At 36.3% G+C, this 17,133-nt stretch overlaps 1 protein-coding gene across 1 annotated transcript in view; it reads left to right on the plus strand.

Moving 5' to 3' along the window:
- Positions 1-17,133, plus strand: part of LOC150109763 (putative sodium-coupled neutral amino acid transporter 11) — a 459,145-nt gene that overhangs the window by 251,320 nt on the left and 190,692 nt on the right. The window contains exon 8 of the mRNA XM_090396214.1: positions 12,727-12,806. Within this exon, the coding sequence (XP_090252340.1) occupies positions 12,727-12,806 (80 nt within the window). The remainder of the gene's footprint in view (positions 1-12,726; positions 12,807-17,133) is intronic.

The raw sequence follows: 17,133 nt of genomic DNA on the forward strand, positions 1-17,133 counted from the left end.
CTCTGAGATGTCATCACAACCTTTGCAATATGTCCCTAGAACTTTAAATCTCTATCCACAATCATCCCAAGATCCCTTGCGTCCTCCACTTCCTACAATATAACTTCACCAAGTGAGTATGAAGCATCCCTTCTGTGGATCCCAACTTTTAAAAATTTACATTTAGTTGCATTAAACTGAATGAAGAGCCAAAACTTCAGCATTATTATTGACAATATCGTCGACATAAAGAATGAACAGCAGTGGTCCCAGGACTGAACTCTGTTTAACTTTACTTATAACCTTTCTACTCCTTGATACTGCTTCCCCATATACAATATCTATCAGAGAGCCAGTCACCAGTCCAGTCTACTTACTAACTGGATATCCAGTGGTGAGCTATAAGGGGCTCGCAAGAGCCCTTTGTTAAATTCTTCTGAAATTTGCAAGCCCTTTGTTCTTCTTGTTTAATAATCTTGTAAAACCAGAACATATCACCATGGAATGTATACATGCTACTATAATTGCTACTTTAAATTCATATGGATTTTCTGATAACTATATAAAAAATCATTATATTGCATTTTGTTCTGATGGAGCTAGTGTAATGTTAGGAAACAAATCAGGTGTTGCAATCAAACTTCTACAAATATTTCCCAGCATTGTGATTTGGCATTGCACTCATCATTTACACTTAGCATTACCCGATTCGATAAAAAAACATTAAAGAAATAAATAATTTTGAAATATTTATGGATAAATTATATGCTTTTTATCATCAATCACCAAAAAATCCACGAGAATTAAATACGATTGCAAAAGACCTTGGTATTGAAATTTTAAAGATCGGCCATGTGTTTGGACACGATAGGTAGCTTGCAGTTTACGAACAGCTCTTGCTGTGTGGAGAAATTACCCAGCTTTATGCAAGCATTTTGCATTGAGCAATAAATATAAGGGCTTTTTAAACCAACTTCTCAATTTGGAATTTTTAAAAGATCTAGCATTAATGATTGATATCCTACAGGAATTATCATATCTGTCACTCTACAAAGTCGCAATATAAGTATTATAAGGACTAAGTTAGGCCTTTTTTCTTTTTTTTTTTTTGCTCGATGATGCGAGCCTTTTGTTAAAATTTCCATAGCTCACCACTGCTGATATCCAAACCCACATGATGTAACTTAAAAATCACCTATGTGGCACCTTGTCAAATCCCTTGGAAAAATCCAAAAAAATGACAGTGTATGCCTTACCTTCATCTACTGCTCTTGTTACCTTACCTTACCTATCCTCTTTGCTCCCTGCGGAGCATAGGGCCTCAACCATTGACTTCCATCTGACTCTATTCAATGCTTCTTTCTTGATCTCTTTCCAGGAACATCCCAGCTGTCTTGCCTCTGTTTCTAGTTCTCTTCTCCATGTTATCCTGGGTCTACCTCTTTTCCTCTTGCCTTGGGGATTCCATTCTAGTGCAATTTTGCTATTTCTTTATCTGGGTTCCTGATTGTGTGACCTATCCAGTTCCATTTTCTTTTAGTGATTTCATTTCTGATGCTGGTTTGACCTATTCTCTCCCAAAGGTCTATGTTTGTTATTTTATTTGGCCAATATATTCCTAGTATCTTCCTCAAGAAGATGAGGAAGACCTGTATTTTATTTATGTTTTCCTTTGTTAGTGACCATGTCTCAGCTCCGTATAGTAAAACTGGTTTAATATTAGTGTTGAAGAGTCTAATTTTGGTTTTTAATTTTATTTCTTTGGACCCCCAAATTTTCTTCATCATACTGAATGCAATCTGTGCTTTCTGGATTCTATTTTGTATGTCCTATTTGGTTCCTCCTTGTGTGCTGATCACTGATCCCAAGGTAGACAAAGTTATCTACCTGTTCCAGTGTTTTCCCTAGTATTTCAAAGATTAATTCTTGTTTTGGGTTTATCTTCATTACTTTAGTTTATGATTTATGATTTATTTTCAGTCCACATTTATTTGCTTCCTGGTTTAAATTATCTGTTTTCTTTTGGAGGTGTTGATGCTTTTGTGCCAAAAGGCTTATATCGTCTGCAAAATCCAGGTCACTGATTTTATTTTACCATCCCCATTGAATGCCAATTCTTTCTTCAGATGTTTTCCTCATCACCCAATCAATAACAATCAGAAAGATGGTCAGGGAGATTATACATCCTTGTCTTACTCCTGTGTTTGTTGCAAATGGTTCTGATAGTTTGCCATTATTTATTATTTGGATTTTGGATTTTTTGTGAGTTTTCTTTGTTATATTTATGATTTTCTGAGGAATCCCATAGTGCTTCATTAACTTCCATATAGTCTTTCTGTCTATGCTATCAAATGCACATTCAAAGTCGATGAATCCCAAGTATAGGCTCAATACAAGGTAGAGTATAGGCTACTCTACCATTGTATTGACTCTTCAACAATTATTCTTAATGTTATTATCTGATCAATACAAGATCTGTTTGTCCTGAACCCAGCCTGTTCTTTTCTCAGTTTAGTTTCAATTTCTTGTTTCATTCTTTCTAGCAAAATTCTAGTAAATACTTTACTTACAACATTTAGAAGTGAAATCCCTCTCCAATTTTTACAAAGTGTTATATTTGTTTTTGGCAGTTTCACCAGGAGTCCTATATTCCAGTCTTCTGGCCATTCCTCCTTTTCCCATATTTGATTAATTAGCAGGTGTAGCATTTCAACAGTAGTGTTTATATCTGCTTTAAGTAGTTCAGCCTGTATATTGTCACTCCCAGCTGCTTTATTGTTTTTTGTTTTCTTTACTGCCTGAGTTATTTCTAGTTTAGTTATAGTTCCTGTATATATTTTAAGTATTTCTTCTTCTGGTGTTTCTGGTATTTCTTGTTAAAGGTTTTCTATTTCTCCATTTAAAATTTCTTGGAAGTGTTCTACCCATCTTTATTCTATGTCTGCTTCATTTGTGAGTAACTTTCTTTGTTTAGGTTTTACAGGCCCTTCTCTTTTAAAACTCTTCCCAGCTAACTTTCTTGTTATCTCAAACAACCTCTTTGGGTCAAATTTACTTGCAGCTGCTTCAGCCTCTTTACACACATCCTCCAGGAAAACTCTTCTATCTTTCCTTGCACTTTTTTTAGCTGTCCGTTTTTAAGCCTGTATCTTTCATTTACCCTATTTCTTTTGTTTTCTTCTGTACTTTACAGAAGTTTATTCCATAAAGCTTTCCTTTCTTCACATAATTTGATGGTTTCTTCGAAGATCCGTTGTTTGTGATTCCTACTCTGCCTTCCCAGAACTTCTTTGGCAGTACTATTAAATATATTCTTTATTTTTTCCCACTTCTCTTCAATGTCTATTTCTGTATGTTGTTCTACAAGCTTAATGTTACTTTATATTTATCTTTTGTATCCTTGTGTGTCAGTTTGGATATATTGTATTTAATTCTTTGGTTCTTGTCTTTAAATATTTTTCTTAGTTTCATTTTTATTTTTGCAATCAATAAGTGGTCTGTAAAGGCATCTGCACCTCTCCAAACTCTTACATCCATCAAAGAGGTTATCCAAGGTCTGTTTATTAAAATATGGTCTATTTGGTTTTTGGATTTCTTATCCGGTGATATCCAAGTCTGTTTATGGATGTCTTTATGTTTAAATAAGGTTTCGCCTATGATCATATCATTGAAAGTGCAAAAGTCTTTTAGGATTTCTCCATTTTCGTTACAGTTTCCTAATCCTTCTTTTCCCATTATTTGTTCATATCCCACATTACTATCTCCTTCTTTCTGCAGCATGCCATAGACGTCTTCTTTCTCTTCTGTTTTTGCATTGTTCGTTGGTCCATATATGTTTATTATAGTCACATTTCTGTATCTAGCTTTGATGATTTTTTTCAGAAACTGGTTTCCATTCAATTAGTGCTCTTCTAGCATCTGTTGTTAATATGACATGCTACACCTTTGCTATGTGTGTCATCTTCATTTTGGTTTCCAGAATATAAAATGTATTTGTTTGTTGTTAGTTGGATTTCTCTGCTACCATTCCATCTTGTCTCATTTAGACCTAGTATTTGTATTTTGTATCTGTCCATTTCTCTGGTTAGTAAGTTAGCTTTTCCACTTTCGTACAAAGTTCTAATATTCCAAAATCCAATTTTGGTTGAAAGTTTTGGGCTAAAGAGGTTTTTTCTTGGAGTTTTCTGCCTGTGATCTTTCCCAATGGGGCTTCCACTGGCTTGCTTCATTTTCTCAGTACTTCTCCCTCTTGGTTTTATGTCAGTTTTCCAACAATGGTTGAGGTTTCTGTAGTAATATGTTTTTTCTATATTATGGTGGCTAGCCACAAGTACAACTGTCCTCCTTTCTCATCCGGGCTTGGGACCGGCAATGGCGGAGTTACTGCTCTTGTTACTCTAATGTAAAAAGCAACCTGATTACTAAAACAAAGTCACCCTTTAACAAATCCATGCTGGCCTGCATAAATAATATTACCCTAATTTGCCCAATTCTGTATATGAGTTCTTACCAATATCTCCACAATCTTAACAACTACAGAAGAAATACTAACAGGCCTATAGTTTGATACCTCCATTGTATCACCACCCTTAAGCAATGGTACTATCTTACCTTCCTTCCACTTTCTAGAATCCTGCTCCATTGCAAGACTTTCATTGAACAGCCAAGTTGACAGCATAGTCAAATCCACAGCATATTTCCTTAAAACACATGGTGAAATTCCATCTAGTCCCCTTTCTTTATTGACATTTAGTGTACTCGGTATTTGGAATACATCCTCTATATTCACTTCAAACAATTCATCACTCATTATCCTTCTAGAAATAAAACCTGTAGTATCTGGATGGAACACATAATTCACCATGTCGCAAACTTATTAAATCAATGCCTAATAGAGGAGAAGATAACAGAAAACTGGAAAAATGCTACTCTGATACTGTTTTTAAAAAAGAGGATGAAGAAGTAAAGAACTATAGACCAATTAATATTCTCTCTAATCTGTACAAAATTCTCACAAAAGTAATAACAAACAGGTTAACTCCTCTTCTAGACTAAAATCAACCAGTAGAACAAGCAAGAGTCTGTAAAGGCTTTAACACAATTGATCATATCCATGCAATAAAACAAATAATAGAAAAAGCAGAAGAAAACCAATTGCCTCTCTGTTTTGCGTTTATTGATTGTGAAAAAGCATTTGATTTTATTGAAACTAATGCATCAAAGCACTCCAGAATCATGGAGTTCCTGGAGAATATATGGACCTCCTCCAGGAAACATACCACACTGCAACAGCAACAATCCAACTTCACATGAGTAACAATAAAATATCAATTGAAAAAGGTGTCCTATAAGGAGACTCTCTATTACACAGAATCTTTACAGCAGTCCTTCAAGAAATATTTAATAATATGACTGGACAAACCTTGGTATAAAAATTAATAATAGAAACTTAACATATCTAAGATATGCAGATGATATCATAATTTTTGCAAACACTCCAGAGGACCTTAATATAATGAGAGAAGACCTATATCATGAAAGCAGAAAAGTTGGTCTAAAAATAAACAGAGAAAAAACTAAAATCATGTTTAATTTTTGTAACACCAAAAATAATAATAGAAAACAATTTCTTGGAAAGAATCTCTTATACATACCATATACTGCCATATACATACTTAGGTCATCTCATTGATCTAAACTGTGAACTCCAAAAGGAAATAAATAGGAGAGTTCAACTTGCCTGGAGTACATTCAGAAAATTGAAAAGCATTTTTCAAAATAATGATGTCCCACTCTGCTTAAAAAGGAAGACATTTAAACAGTGTATACTTCCAGTCATCACATATGGATGTGAAATTTGGTCTCTAACAAAAGGCACTGGCAAATAAACTAGCAACAACTCAAAGAAAAATGGAGAGGCTGATGCTAGACATAACATCAAAAGATAAGAAGTGAAACACCTGGATAAGAAGCCAGACTCATGTCACTGACATCATTCTTCTTCATAACTGAAATGGAAATGGGCCAGACATCTATCCAGAAGAGAAGATGAGTGATAGCCTACCATATTTAGGAACTGGATTCCAAAAGAAGGTGAACAAGGACATCCTAAAAGAAGGTGGAGTGATGAATTGTCAAATTTTGTTGGGGAAAATTGCTCAACCATTGTCAAGAACAGAGAAAGGTGGAAAGAAGGTGGAGGAGACCTTCGTCCAACAGTGGATAGAAAATGGCTAAAAAGAAGAAGAATGTCATTTATTTTGGTCACCTGATTCCCATCTCCATCCACTATCATTTTTCCTTGCACTCGTATAGCAAAAGAACTCCTTGGGATTCTCCTTGGATTGCGGTGCCAGTCTTCTCTCATGTTCTAATTTTTTTCTCCTTACAATACTAGTCACTTTCCTAGCCTAAGCCTTATATTTTTCATGTAACTATTCTCCACCTCTCTCTCTTTATATGCCTTCCATAATCTATTTTTCTTCTGCAGTATCCCTTTTATTCCTTTTATCATCCATTTTATTCCAAATTGCTTTATCTTTTTCACTCGAGGTATACAATTTATTAATGCTGTCAACAATTTTTTCTTAAGTATCTCCTATGCACTAATTACTTTTCTTCGATATCGGGAGGAAATTTAGCTTGGATTAGCTCTAAGGTTTTTTTTTGAATTTTGTGAATAAGGAGAATACGTCAAAACTGACCATTATGTCATTATGTTGGAGTGTAAGGTTTTCTATACTGACTTTGAAGTGGGCTGAGTTTTTTATGTGTGATGGTGTATTGCCAGTATAGTGTGAGAGCACTTTGGCTAAATATTTAGCTAGTTTGTAAGTGGGGGAATCAATGCCATCCACTATGGGACGTAATGGCACATTTTCTTTGTGTATTTTTGGGAGCCCATATATACGGGGGGGGCGTCTAGAGTTATATGGTTTTAGTCTGTTAATAATCTCCACAGGCCAAGAAGTAACCTTCTTAAGGAGCCTATGGAGTTTTCTAATTTGTGAGTTGGTGGGATTGTATTCAGTGGGGAGGTAAGTAGCTCGATCTAATAGTAAAGCCTTAAGCTTACCTGTGTAGTCATTATGATTGAGCACCACAGTGGCGTTCCCTTTATCTGGTTTGGCGATAACTATTTCTTTGTTTTTCTTCAATTCTTGTAGTGACTTGTATTCAATAATGGATATGTTGGTTTTTGGTGGTTTTGCTTTTGTGAGAACACAGGCTACATCCAATCTAATATCGTTGGCGATGTGGTTTGGAAGGTGGTGAATCCCGGGTTTAATCTGGATCATGAATTCCTTGGTCGGTAATTTCCTAGGAGCAATGGCGAAGTTGTGACCACATGACAGAGCGTTGAGTGCTTCAGGCTTCAAGGTAACTGACAAAAGGTTAACTACAGTGTTGGTTTGTAGTTTTTGTTTGAACATCGAGTTCTTTTTTAGTTTATCAAACTTGCTGATATGTCGACTCCGTATTCATTAGAATTCTTTATTTGCCGCAGTACACGGGACGTCATGTAGAACTGACCAAAGTTCATGATTAAGCGTATTTGAAAGCTCATCCTCTAGCACTAAAATAGCTCTGTTTATGTCGGCTAGGGAACCACGTGTAGCGGTAATTTGCTCCCGAAGTAAAGCCTGGCTCGCCCGGTTGTAGATATGGAGAGCTTTCTGTAAAACGAAACGGTGTTTTACACAATTTGGAATTACCTAGTTATCCTGGCAGCGTTTTAAGAAGGTCAGACGATTCAGTTGTCTGGATAACTTCAGCTTCAGTTTGCCGTAATGGCAGGCCTTGCATGTGAAGGAATCTCCATGAATGAACGTAATTCTTGTTGAAAGGCTTATATGCTGGTTAGACATGATAACTAATAATTAAGGAATTGACAGCGTACACTAGAAATATAAATTAAAACAACTTTAATAAATACTTTCCGATATTTCGGCAACGTCATGTTGCCATCTTCTATGGGAACTTAAAATAAAGAACAAGTGCACGCAAGTACTACATAACAGCAAATGAGGAAAGAAGCGAGGAAGCTACCGTTTTCCTAAAGTCCGGATGGTGCCCCCTGGCAGGCTATATTGGTAGTTATTGGTCTTTGGGCTGAAGTTCTTCTGATGTATGTTTCCCAAATTTGGGGCAGTCTTATGCCAGAAGACTATTCATGGAATCTGGCTGATTCCATGAATAGTCTTTCATATTTGAACTTACTGCGGCGTATTACTGTGGCTTTCTTCCACCTTATTCTGTGGCGGGTATAACCAGGTAATCCCAAATTGTGTAAAATTTAAGCACCGTTTCGTTTCACAGAAAGCTCTCCATATCTACAACACAATTTACATTTACACAATTTGGAATTACCTGGTTATCCTGGCAGCGTTTTAAGAAGGTCAGACGATTCAGTTGTCTGGATAACTTCAGCTTCAGTTTGCCGTAATGCCGCAGTTTTCCCAAATTTTCGGCAGTCTTATGCACCCAAATTTGTTGAGTTTTGGCATGTTCCTAAGGGCTGAGGCTGATTCCATGAATAGTCTTTCATATTTGAACTTACTGCGGTGTATTACTGTGGCATTCTTCCACCTTATTCTGTGGCGGGTATAACCAGGTAATCCCAAATTGTGTAAAATTTAAGCACCGTTTTGTTTCACAGAAAGCTCTCCATATCTACAACCGGGCGAGCCAGTCTTTACTTCAGGAGCAAATTACCGCTACACGCGGTTCCCTAGCCGACATAAACAGAGCTATTTTAGTGCTAGAGGATGAGCTTTCAAATACGCATAATCACGAACTTTGGTCAGTTCTACATGACGTCCTCTGTACTGCAGCAAATAAAGAATTCGACCGAATACGGAGTCGACATATCAGCAAGTTTGATAAACTAAAAAAGAATTCGATGGCCAAACAAAAACTACAAACCAACACTGTAGTTAACCTTTCGTCAGTTACCTTGAAGCCTGAAGCACTCAACGCTCTGTCACGTGGTCACAACTTCACCATTGCTCCTAGGAAATTACCAGCCAAGGAATTCATGATCCAGATTAAACGTGGGATTCGCCACCTTCCAAACCACATTGCCAACGATATTAGATTGGATGTAGCCTGTGTTCTCACAAAAGCAAAACCACCAAAAACCAACATATCCATTAGTGAATACAAGTCACTACAAGAATTGAAGAAAAACAAAGAAATAGTTATCACCAAACCAGATAAGAGGAATGCCACTGTGGTGCTCAATCATAATGACTAAACAGGTAAGCTTAAGGCTTTACTATTAGATCGAGCTACTTACCTCCCCATTGAATACAATCCCACCAACTCACAAATTAGAAAACTCCATAGGCTCCTTAAGAAGGTTACTTCTTGGCCCGTGGAGATTACTAACAGACTAAAACCATATAACTCTAGACCCCCCCCCCCGTATATATGGGCTCCCAAAAATACACAAAGAAAATGTGCCGTTACGTCCCATAGTGGATGGCATTGATTCCCCCCACTTACAAACCAGCTAAATATTTAGCCAAAGTGCTCTCACACTATACTGGCAATACACCATCACATATAAAAAAACTCAGCCCACTTCAAAGCCAGTATAGAAAACCTTACACTCCAACATAATGACATAATGGTCAGTTTTGACGTATTCTCCTTATTCACAAAATTTAAAAAAACCTTAGAGCTAATCCAAACTAAATTTCCTCCCGATATCTCAGCCCTATTTCAGTTCACAATGAACTCAGGCTATTTCGTTTGGCAGGAAAAATTCTATAAACAGATAGATTGGACAGTCATGGGTTCACCACTTTCCCCACCCTTGGCCAATGGAGACTTTTGAAGAGAAAGCCTTAAACTCAGCCCCACAAAGACCTACCATATGGCTTCACTACGTTGATGATGTGTTCGCTATTTGGCCACATGGCCTTGATACACTCCCTCTCCTTCTTAACACACTTAAACATCCAACACCCTAGAATCAAGTTCACCCTGGAAAAAGAGAAAAACAATAGCCTCCCCTTCCTAGACACACTAGTCACCCACCAACCTGATGGAACCTTGGTTTTCTCAGTTTATAGAAAACCCACGCATACAGCCAGACACATTCACCAACAATCCACCCCCCCCCCCCCTCACAACATTATGGAGTTATTAAGACACTATTCAACAGGGCAGAACTTATCTGTTCCAATGATCAAGCCCGAACCACTGAACTAAATCACATCCTTAACACTTTCTCAGCCAATGGCTACCCCCCCCCCCCCCAAAAAAAAAAAAATAATAATCCAAAAAATACTTAAACCAGTTATCCACACCCACTCCTCCCCTTCACAAAAAAGATTACTCTAAATACATCACCATCCCCTACATCCAAGGCACCTCAGAAAAAATCAACAAAATCCTAAAAAAACATGACTTAACCGCCTGTTACAGACCATATAGAAAATTAGCATCCCTTATCCGCTCCACTAAAGACCAACCACTTCCCCTAGACCTACCTGGTGTATACCAGGTCCCTTGCAGCTGTAAATTGTCCTACTTTGGCCAAACAGGCAGGACAGCAAATATCAGAATCTCAGAACACAAGGACTACATCTGATTTCACCAGTATAGCCACTCTGAGCTTGCAGACCATGCTCTGGATATCCACCACAGAATAAGGTGGAAGAAAGCCACAGTAACACACCACAGCAAGTTCAAATATGAAAGACTATTCATGGAAACAGCCTCAGCCCTTAGGAACATGCCAAACCTCAACAAATTTGGGTGCATAAGACTGCCCCAAATTTGTGAAACATATATCAGAAGAACTTCAGCCCAAAGGCCAATAACTACCAATATAGCCCGCCAGGGAGCACCATCAGGACTTTAGGGAAACGGTTGCTTCCTCGCTTCTTTTCTCATTTGCTGTTATGTAGTACTTGCGTGCACCTGTTCTTTAAGTTCCCATAGAAGATGGCAACGTGACGTTGCCGAAATATCGGAAAGTATTTATTAAAGTTGTTTTAATTTATATTTCTAGTGTACGCTGTCAATTCCTTAATTATTAGTTATTAAAATAATAATAATAAATAAATAAACCAAAATAAAATAATAATAATAAACTAGAAAATAGTACTTTCTTGTGAAGTTTCCATAATTAAACATTCACACATCTGGCACAGAAGAATATAATATTTATTTTACAAATATTTCATCTTAGTTATCGTAAGACATCATCAGTGAGCGAAGAATAACAGTAAGGAATTTGAACAATAAAACAGTACAGGGCATGTGCTAAATTCGAATCCCTGTGTACAAGTAGTTGTGCATCTGTTATACTATTGGGCTGAAATGATAAATTAATTATTATAATACAAATCTGTTTAACTCAGTTGTGTATAACAGTTTCTCAATCTTTTGAGATAGTAGTGCAATTGTTGTGATTAACATTTGGTCTGTGAAGTGCAGCCTCAGTATAGCTTTGAATAGCCTTTCGTATTTAGAGCTCTGTAAAAGATTTTTGCTTTTCCATTGAATTCTATGATTTGTATTTTAAATTCCATTCCATGCTGAGCCAAGCTTGATTTCTGTGGTTTGATGAGCCAAATGTGGTCTTGATGTTCAGAAATACATTTGTAGACTGATCTTCCTGTTTGGTTGTAGTATGACAATTTGCATGAACATAGACTTTTTTTTATACTCCTGGTAGCATCATTGTTGAAAGTTTATATTTTGGACAGGGTAACAGATTATGAATTTGAATTTGGTTAATAGGTTTGAATTCATTTAAATTAATAAAATACTACTATTTAATTAACAATTACAAAATATGTTAAAAAACACAAAATAATTCAACTCAGCTTGGGTATGCTGAAAGTCATTATGCATATTAATTGGAAGAATTTGTGATAGAAACATAAATTATTTTCAACTTTTACTTTTCAAACAGGTAAGCTTTAAACTCAAATTTATGCTTTGTGCCATGCACATTCTGGTTATATATACTGATTTATAAGATATTTTGTATTCTTGGAAGTTTTTTTTTCCACTTGGTTAGACCATAATAAATTTAGTTCAGCCCTCTATCCAAGTGTAAGCAAACAAAGTTTGCAACTGAAGTATCTTCAGGGCTGAGGCAACTTGTGGCAAAGGCGAGAGCTTGGTCCGCCTTTGCCACGAGTTTTCTCAGTCCTGAAGATACTTCAGGCACAAACTTTGTTTGCTTACACTTGGATAAAGGATTGAACTAAATTTATTATATTTTGTATTCATAAATGTTATTAAAATGTGTGCATATATACATTCATGAATCCAAATATTTTTATTTTTAATCTATTTTTATGCACATTTGTGAATTCGTTATATTATTATTATTATTAAACAAGACCTCATGGAGTCAAAGACTCATCTGGGAAATTCACAATATCATACTGTCAGTAGTGTTAGTCCATGAGGCCTGTAGCTAAGCCTCCTGAATAACTCTGTAATCGGTAATTATTATGTTCACATTCTTAATCGGACACTATAAGTGTTTGTTTAAGAATAAAAATGAAATTTAAAAAAATTAAAAATTATAAAATGTGTTAGAAAATGCAAAATAACTTGACTCATCTTGGGTATGCTAAAAAGCATTATGCTATTTATTGGATAGATTTACAAGAAACATAAGTAACAGTTCAACTTTTGCTTTTCATGCAAATAGTCTTTAAACTTTCATATTATGCTGTTAATTCTTGGATTCAGTAATATATTGTTTATTTGCAGATATCGTTAGTGTCTTTATTAATTGCTGTCTTCATTATGATATTTGTTGTCATTCGCTCAGTAACAATGTCTGGAAGTGTGTAAGTATTTCAACATTCTTAAAATAGAATAGCATTTATTGTTTTGATGATATAGTATTAGAAAGTTTTTGTTCCACAGGGAATGAAAATTTCATATTACATTTATTTATTTATTTTATAACAGCTTTGAACCAGTTAGAATTTTGGGAACAGGGAAAGAACTTATTAATATTTTTCTTGCATAATTGTGGACTGTAATCCTTGGAAAATGGGAAGGAAATATCCATGTGTTAAGTGCTGTGTAGAACTAATGTTGGTGACTTCTTCCAGTATTTTGTCTCATTCACAGAGGCATCTTCGGGGAGTGCAATGTGACACTTGTAACACACACAAAATGCAACGCAGAACTAATTGAAAGACATGGATTAATTAGGGTGTCCTCTGTGGGAATCTGTTGATTTCTTTAGATATAAACTGTGATTTAAATTTGGAAAGTTTTATGCAATCATATTTATTCCAATTAGGCATTTTTGAGATCTGCTGCAGATTCTAAAAACAGTCTTTCTCTTCTAAATTTGCTGTGATAGAGCATGATGTCTTATTTTTCATTAGAGGCCTCATTGAAATGAAGGTTACAGGCTCTGTTGGTTAGAGTTTTAATGATACTATATTGTTCAGAGCGAGATGATGAGAAAGTTTGTGCCTGCATGAGTGGATTTACTGTACACTAAAAAGGACAGATTAGCATTAGGCAGGCATGTTTCCACGTGTCTGGGAAGGCTAGACTGTTAATAGTTTTCTTTTCCATTGTAAATGAGATTCTAAGATGAAGAATAGAGAGAGAGAGCACACACACACAAAGTCAACACATTTTATTTTGCCTTTGTGTGTGTGTGTGTGTGTGTGTGTGTGTGTGTGTGTGTGTGTGTGTGTGTGTGTGTGTGTGTGTGTGTGTGTGTGTGTGTGAGAGAGATAGTTTCTGACATTTTCAGAAATTTTCATATTTCTGAAAATGTCTCTGTGACTGAGACAATATATTGGAAAAATTAAATAGTATCTTTAATCTTTTCTCAGTGCTGTTTCACTCCATTAAGCCTCCAACATAAATGTGAAGGAAGGCTTTCCCAAATAGCTTAGAGGAGATGAAAGATTGATTTGATTGGTTTCATTTTGAGCCACATAATGACTGGAGACTTGGTAATTCACATGCTTTTGTAGTTTTCATTGTATAAAAAGTTATGCAGACAATTACCTTAAGAATAATTTTACTTTATATAAAATAAAATATATTCAGTCTACTCAGAGTTTCAACCTTTATATAGAAGAGTAGAGAAAATGTTGTGGCCTCACAAGAAGACTTGAATAAATTGAGTGATTGGGAATGGGGATGCGAGTTCGTTGTTGCAAAATGTAAGGTTTTAAAATTTTGAAAACAAGGATTGGATGCAGAATTTATGCTTGGTGAGGATATATTGTTGGAGGTGGAGGAAATAAGAGATTTGGGGGTGATAGTGGATAAGGATCTGAAATTTAGGGAACACATTGCCAAAATTGTGAAGACAACAGAAAGGCTTCTGGGAATGATGCAGAGGACACTCACTGACTTGTAGAAGTATGGAGATTCTTGTTCCATTGTATAAAGCTTTGATTATGCCACACATGGACTATTGTGCCCAGATTTGGTCACCTGGTTTTCAGAAGGGTGAAGAGATGTTGGAAAGGGTCCAGAGGTGACTGACAAAGGTAGTTTCTAACTTCTGGAATGTCGAGTATGAGGAAAGATGGGGGAGATGCAACTTGCAGAGTCCTGGTGGACAGGAGGAAGAGGGGAGATATGATAGAGACCTATAAGTTGGTAAGAGGTTGTTATAGGATCAATGCTGGAGAAGTTTTACAGAGAATAGTGGGAGATCAGGGGAGAACCAGAGGTCATCCCTGGAAACTGTATAAAGAGGGTGTGAGTAGGGGAGTGAGAGGCAGGTGTTTTTCATGCAGAGTTGTGAATGATTGGAATGCCTTGCCTGAGAATGTGGTGTCTGCAGAGAATTTGAGTGTGTTTAAAGCATGGTATGATGAGCTGTGTGTATGATAAAAGGACCTCCCAGATGAGTCTGACTCCATGGGGTCTTGGGCGGTAATAATAATAATATTTGATTCTGGTTCGAGGATACATAATGGCTGGTCGGTGAATTTAGTGGTCCTGTAAAGTTGGTGATTTTTTCTGTTTATATTGTGTTTTTCCTTAGAAAATTAGTGCTTTGTAGTATTCTAGTGTAGATTTTAGTGTTTTATAGTGTATTTATGTACATTAAAATGGCACCAAAAAAGGGCAAGAAATGTAATGCTAAAAAAAGCACCGCAGGCAATAATTATTATTTTTATTATTATTATTATTATTACGGGTATCTCCATGGAGTCAGTAGACTCATCGCGGGAGACCCAAACTAGCAAAACAATATCTGTCATATCTCTTCTTGAATTCATTTACAGACAAAGAGCTCACAACTAAGTCAGGCAATGAATTCCACTCATTCAGCACCCTCCAGGCAAAAAACCTTGTTCTGACACCTTTGTTAACCACACTCTTCTTTAATTTCCAGAGATACCCGTAATAATAATAATAATAATAAAAATTATTATTTTTATTATTATTATTATTATTACGGGTATCTCCATGGAGTCAGTAGACTCATCGCGGGAGACCCAAACTAGCAAAACAATATCTGTCATATCTCTTCTTGAATTCATTTACAGACGAAGAGCTCACAACTAAGTCAGGCAATGAATTCCACTCATTCACCACCCTCCAGGCAAAAAACCTTGTTCTGACACCTTTGTTAACCACACTCTTCTTTAATTTCCAGAGATGACCTCTTGTTCTTCCATCACTATCACACAGCTGAAACATTTCCCCTGCATCAATCCTATAAAAACCTTTTAGTAATTTGAATGTTTCTATCATATCCCCTCTTCTTCGCCTGTCAACCAATCTCTGCAATCCACAAGCTCTCAATCTATCAATGTAGGGAGCATTTTTTATATCACTCACCAACTTGGTCACTCTTCTCTGAACCCTCTCCACAGCCTCCTCATCTCCAAGGAATCCAGGTGACCAGACCTGAGCACAGTAATCCAAATGTGGAAGTATCAATGCTTTATAAAGGGGAATAATAACCTCTTTATCTCTGGATGTCAGTGTGTTCCTCAACAACCAAGTAATCCTATGTGCAATCTTGGACACCTTAGCAATGTGTCCTCTGAATTTCATCTCCCTATCTACCAATACCCCTAAGTCCCTAGCCTCATCAATCTCTTGGAGTACCTTTCCATCGATGTAGTACACAGCTGGTAATCTTTTAATCCCAAAATGCATGACTTTACACTTTTCCACATTGAACTGACATCCATTTTCTTTTGCCCATTTTACCAGCTTATTTAAATCCTCCTGCAAACTTTCAACATCATTCAATAACAAGTAGGTTAGCCTTGCTAACGATGTTATTGTAAACATGGAGGAGGTTAACGAAAATAAATTAACCGCCAAAATAGCAAAGTTGAAGTAGATCATCAGAGAGACAACGCGGAATTGCAAAAAGTTGAGAGACGTTTAAATGATCATAGGGAAAAAAGAAAAATGAACAGGAAAATAAGAAACAACTAAGCAAGGAAACGGGTAAGTCAGGAAAGAACAGAAATCAGGTAAGTGACGTTGTTAGTAAAAAGAAAGAAGTTATTTGGTATGGTGACACTATAATAAAACATGCTATAGATGAGCAATTATCATATCGAGTTTTCTTGGAGCAAAAATTAAAAATATAATGCAAGCAATTCAAAAACAGTAGTTCAAAAAAAAGCAATTCAAACTTTCGTAGTAGGTGAGAACAATTTAACTGTTGATAAGTTCAGTATGAGAGAGGACATGAATGGGTTGTTGGAAGAGGCGAGAGTGAAGAGTGAGAAAGTGAAATTCATTAGTATTTTACCTCGCTATGATAAAAATGAATTAAAAAGAAGGGCTATGATGGGAAACGATTTAATGCATAGGCTATGTAGAAGGAATGAATATGAGTTTTTAGATGTACAGTGAGTTTGAGGGAAGATTGAATTTGTATAAGAGGGATGGCCTATGCCTGAATGCATTTGGTATCAGGAGTCTAGAAAAACTAATAGCTGGTATGAGACCTAAAACAGTTATATAACTGTGTTAATGACGCGAATGGTCTTTGTCATGTGAATTTTGACGAGGAGAGAACGATTTCGGGTTGGTGTTTGTCTCATTCTGACCCATCATATGTGTGTGAAGATGTCTATATGTGTAAGGTATTAGAAAATAATAGAGATCTACAAGTTGTCCAACTATGTCAGGCAGACTGCAGACAAGACAATA

Source organism: Typopeltis vanoorti, chromosome 1 (genome assembly GCF_054136105.1).
Source record: "Typopeltis vanoorti isolate ZY-2024b chromosome 1, IOZ_Tvanoo_1.0, whole genome shotgun sequence".
Classification (NCBI taxonomy): domain Eukaryota; kingdom Metazoa; phylum Arthropoda; class Arachnida; order Uropygi; family Thelyphonidae; genus Typopeltis; species Typopeltis vanoorti.